Here is a 4,048-nt window from a genome sequence, read left to right as displayed (position 1 = left end):
GCAACATGTTACATATCCCAAATAAGTAATAAGGTGGATACGTCAACTACATATATATTTATTAATAAATCAAGACATAAAATATAACAGTGTAACAGTGCATTCGGTGAATATCTGAACCAAATTCAGCGCAGCCTTCGAAATAATCCTTCGACATTCTGGACATTTATAAACAGCAGAAAACGTTCCGTGGGTGTACCAGAAAATGTCTATCTTTGAGACAAAAAATCACAGTCCGCTGCCGAGTCGGCGAACCTTTTTGCAGATCACTTCCGAGATGTATTTTCCTGCCCTCCTGTCTATCCATCGCAACAGTACCTTGAAACATTTCCAACGCATATCAACCTTCCTCTTCCTAACGTAAATGATTCTGATGTAGTGAGCGCTCTGTCCAGCGTTGATCCTTTGAAAGGGCCTGGTCCGGAGTGCTTGCCTCCTGTGTTTATAAAGCATTGTGCCCGAGCACTTTCTGCGCCAATAAGTATTATTTTTCAGCGTTCAAGCTCGGAAAATATTTTCCCAATGGCATGAAAAGAAGCTGCTATAGTTCCTATTCATAAGGCTGGAGATAGGCACAATGTTGAAAACTACAGAGGAATCTCGCTGCTGAACTGTCTAGCTAAAGTTCTGGAAAAGTTTGTGTACAATGCGATGTACGCTGCTTCTTCCAACATAATCGACGAACGACAACACGGATTTATGAACAAGCGCTCCACCACTTCAAAATTGATGACGTACACGAGCCTTCTAGTTCCAGCTGTAGAGAAGCGTCAACAAGTGGACGCTATATATTTTGATTTCGCAAAAGCATTCGACGAGGTGCCCCACAACATTGCTGTTTTGAAGCTGGAGCGATTAGGCTTTCCTGAGTGGGTTACCAGATGGCTGCATTCTTACCTCTCACAACGGTCTGCCTGCGTTAGAATTGGCACTACATGCTCAAGCGCATTCGTAACGCCAACCGGTGTGCCTCAAGGAAGTCACCTAGGGCCACTGATCTTTCTCTTATTCATGAACGACCTCTGCATCCGCATCAACTCTGAAAAACTGCTCTATGCTGATTATCTGAAAATCTTTCGATCAATTGCTTCAGCACTCGATTCTGCTGTGCTCCAAGACGATATAGCCAATATAGAGGAATGGTGTTTGCTGAACGGTATGCAGATCAACATTGATAAATGTAAGATGATAAGTTTCGGACGCTCGGTAAATATAAGGCGTTGCGAATATACTCTTCAAGCCTGTGTCATCGAGCGGGTGGATTCTATCCGTGACCTGGGAGTGTTATTCGACAGAAAACTTCGTTTCGCCGACCACATCACTGCAACAACGGCGAAGGCTTTTGCAACATTGGGTTTTCTAAAACGGAACGCTGTCGATTTTGTGGATTTCTACGCACTGAAATCTTTATACTGCGCACTGGTCCGGAGCACTTTGGAGTACGCTGTACAAGTATGGGCGCCATACAACGCCGTTCAAAGTAGCCGACTGGAGCGCGTTCAGAGAAGTTTTGTACGATTTGCTCTCAGAAAATTGCCTTGGAACGACCCTATCCGTCTTCCGCCGTATAATAATAGATGCATGTTGCTAGATTTGCCAACGCTGGAGTCTCGCCGCACGTTCTTGCAAAGAATGTTCATTTTCCATATGTTGTCGAACAATATTGACTGTCCCGACATTCTCTCTAGGATTCATTTATTTGTTCCCCCTCGTGATATAAGGAATCGTCCGCTTCTGTGGATTCCCAGGCACCGCACAGCATATGGCCAGAACAATCCGCTAGACAGATGTTGTAGCAGATTCAACGAAACTTATGACTTCCATACCACTAAATCTAATTATAAGTTAGCAATTAAAATTTTTTAACATTGACACTAGCAATAGAATTAAGTGTAATATATATATATATATATATATATATATATATATATATATATATATATATATATATATATATATATATATATATATATATATATATATATATATATATATATATATATATATATATATATATATATATATATATATATATATATATATATATATATATATATATATATATCGAAGATGTAATAATAATAATAAATAACTGAACTTGACACGAGTTAGCAGACGAACAGAATGAAAGATTCCTGTTTCCGCCTTGGACGACAGCTGTCCAAGATAACGACGTCGTGTGCGTAGCAGTTGACTCCAGGGGCCCAACATCGACGAAGAACAGGAGCACGAGTTTCTCTGGGCTGGTGTGATGCAGATGGAGCTAGTTGATCTGCATGAGTTGGTGAACCTTCGTTGAGCTGAAAGTCCTGCAGCAGCACGTGCAACGGGAGCTGATGATCCGAAACAGCTTCTTCCGGGTAGGCCTCGACTTTAGTGTCCCCCCTGAGCACGCAGTTGATTGGTGTGAGCCTGCTTCCATCTAGAAGCACATTGTAATTTACACTGCCAACTTGTTCGATGACGGTACCGGCGAGCCACACAAGTATCCCACATTTAAAGGTGCTTGCAAAAACTCGATCACCTTTTTCGAAGTTTCGCCTCTTTGCCCCATGGTGTCTGTTGAACTGGTTTTCGTAGGCATGAAGTCGACGGGTGGTTTAAGCAAATCTAGCGTTGTGCGGTGTTTCCTCCCCATCAAAATTTCAGCCGGAGAAAGTCCATCAGGTGCCGACTTGTTTGGAGTTGAGCGATATGTGGACAAAAAGATTTGCAGTGACTTGGATATGGAATTTTGCGTTTCTGGTAAAATCTTCCTGAGGCTTCGTTTCAGTGTATCCACGAAGCGCTCCGCCCATCCATTAGACTGCGGATGGTATGGTGCAGTACGAATGTGGACGATGCCCAAGGACTCACAAAATTCCCTAAATTGGTTGCTAGAAAATTGCGTACCATTATCGGTGACAATGGTTTCAGGCAGCCCGTACCGGGCGAACGTTTCGAACATTAATTCGATTGTGGTACTGCTAGTGATAGTTTGCGTACGTATGATCTCCGGCCACTTGCTGTAAGAGTCTACCATAATTAGGAAATAGTGACCTTCGAAGGGACCAGCATAATCCACGTGTAGCCGTTGCCAGGGATAGCTTGTTTGTGGCCATGACGACAATAATGTTTTTGGTGGTGCTTTGGCCACAGATGCGCAAGCTCTACACGATGCGGTGAAATTTTCGACGTCCTGGTCTACGCCGGGCCAGTAAACGTGACTTCTCATAACTGCTTTCATTCTTTCTTGACCAGGATTACCTTTATGGAGAGACTTGAGGACTGATAGCTGATACATTTTCGGTATTGCAATTCGACCAGCGAGCGTGAGACAACCTCGCACAACTGAAAGGGCTTCCTTGCGAGCGTAGAACGGACGAGTTTCACTGCTGACTTGCTTGCTCGTGTTCGGCCAACCAGTTTACACGTACGGGATAACTTCCTGAAGTTGCTTATCTTTGTTTGTGGCAGCTTGAAGATGTTTGAACGTTATTGGCAGAGTATTTAATGCTGCATCCACAGTTGCAGATATGTCGTCTTACATCTGAACCGAAGCAATGACGAAATCTTCATCTGGCTTCGCTCGTGGATCGATCAGTCTCGATAGGATATCTGCGTAACCGAACTCCTGGGTAGAAATATGCTTGATTTCGAAATCGTAAGACAGTAGCACTAGGGCCCATCGTTGTAGACGGTTAGCTGTGTGAATGGGAATACCCTTCTTCGATCCAAATACTGCGACCAACGGTTTGTGATCAGTATGTAGAGAAAATTTTCTTCCGTAGATGAACCGATGAAATTTGGTAACAGCGAATATAAGTGCCAGTGCCTCTTTCTCCACCTGGCCGTAACGCTGCTCTGCTGGAGTGAGCGTTCGGGAGGCGTGGCACACGACCTTTACAGAACTGTCTGGATACCGATGCATAAGGCATGCTCCTAAACCGTTGTTGGATGCATCCACTGCGACGATCGTTTCGAGCTGGGGGGTCGTAATGAGCAAGAAGCAAGTCCGAACTAAGTAGTGATTTGAATTGTTCAAATGGACGCTGGCAACTTTCGTTCC

At 43.7% G+C, this 4,048-nt stretch overlaps 1 protein-coding gene across 1 annotated transcript; it reads right to left on the bottom strand.

Annotated features, from left to right (window-relative positions):
- Positions 1 to 2,440: 2,440 nt before the first annotated feature.
- Positions 2,441 to 3,226, bottom strand: LOC131679661 (uncharacterized protein K02A2.6-like). The gene has a single exon (XM_058960394.1). It carries the CDS (start codon positions 3,224 to 3,226, stop codon positions 2,441 to 2,443), a length of 786 nt encoding a protein of 261 aa, XP_058816377.1.
- Positions 3,227 to 4,048: the final 822 nt, after the last annotated feature.

Source organism: Topomyia yanbarensis, chromosome 2 (genome assembly GCF_030247195.1).
Source record: "Topomyia yanbarensis strain Yona2022 chromosome 2, ASM3024719v1, whole genome shotgun sequence".
Classification (NCBI taxonomy): domain Eukaryota; kingdom Metazoa; phylum Arthropoda; class Insecta; order Diptera; family Culicidae; genus Topomyia; species Topomyia yanbarensis.
The sequence above is the reverse complement of the archived record's forward strand: the minus strand, read 5'-3'. Positions and strand labels throughout refer to the sequence as shown.

Bases quoted from the DNA above. Each gene is read 5' to 3' on its own strand.
- LOC131679661 (XM_058960394.1), bottom strand. From the start codon at position 3,226: ATGAAAGCAGTTATGAGAAGTCACGTTTACTGGCCCGGCGTAGACCAG.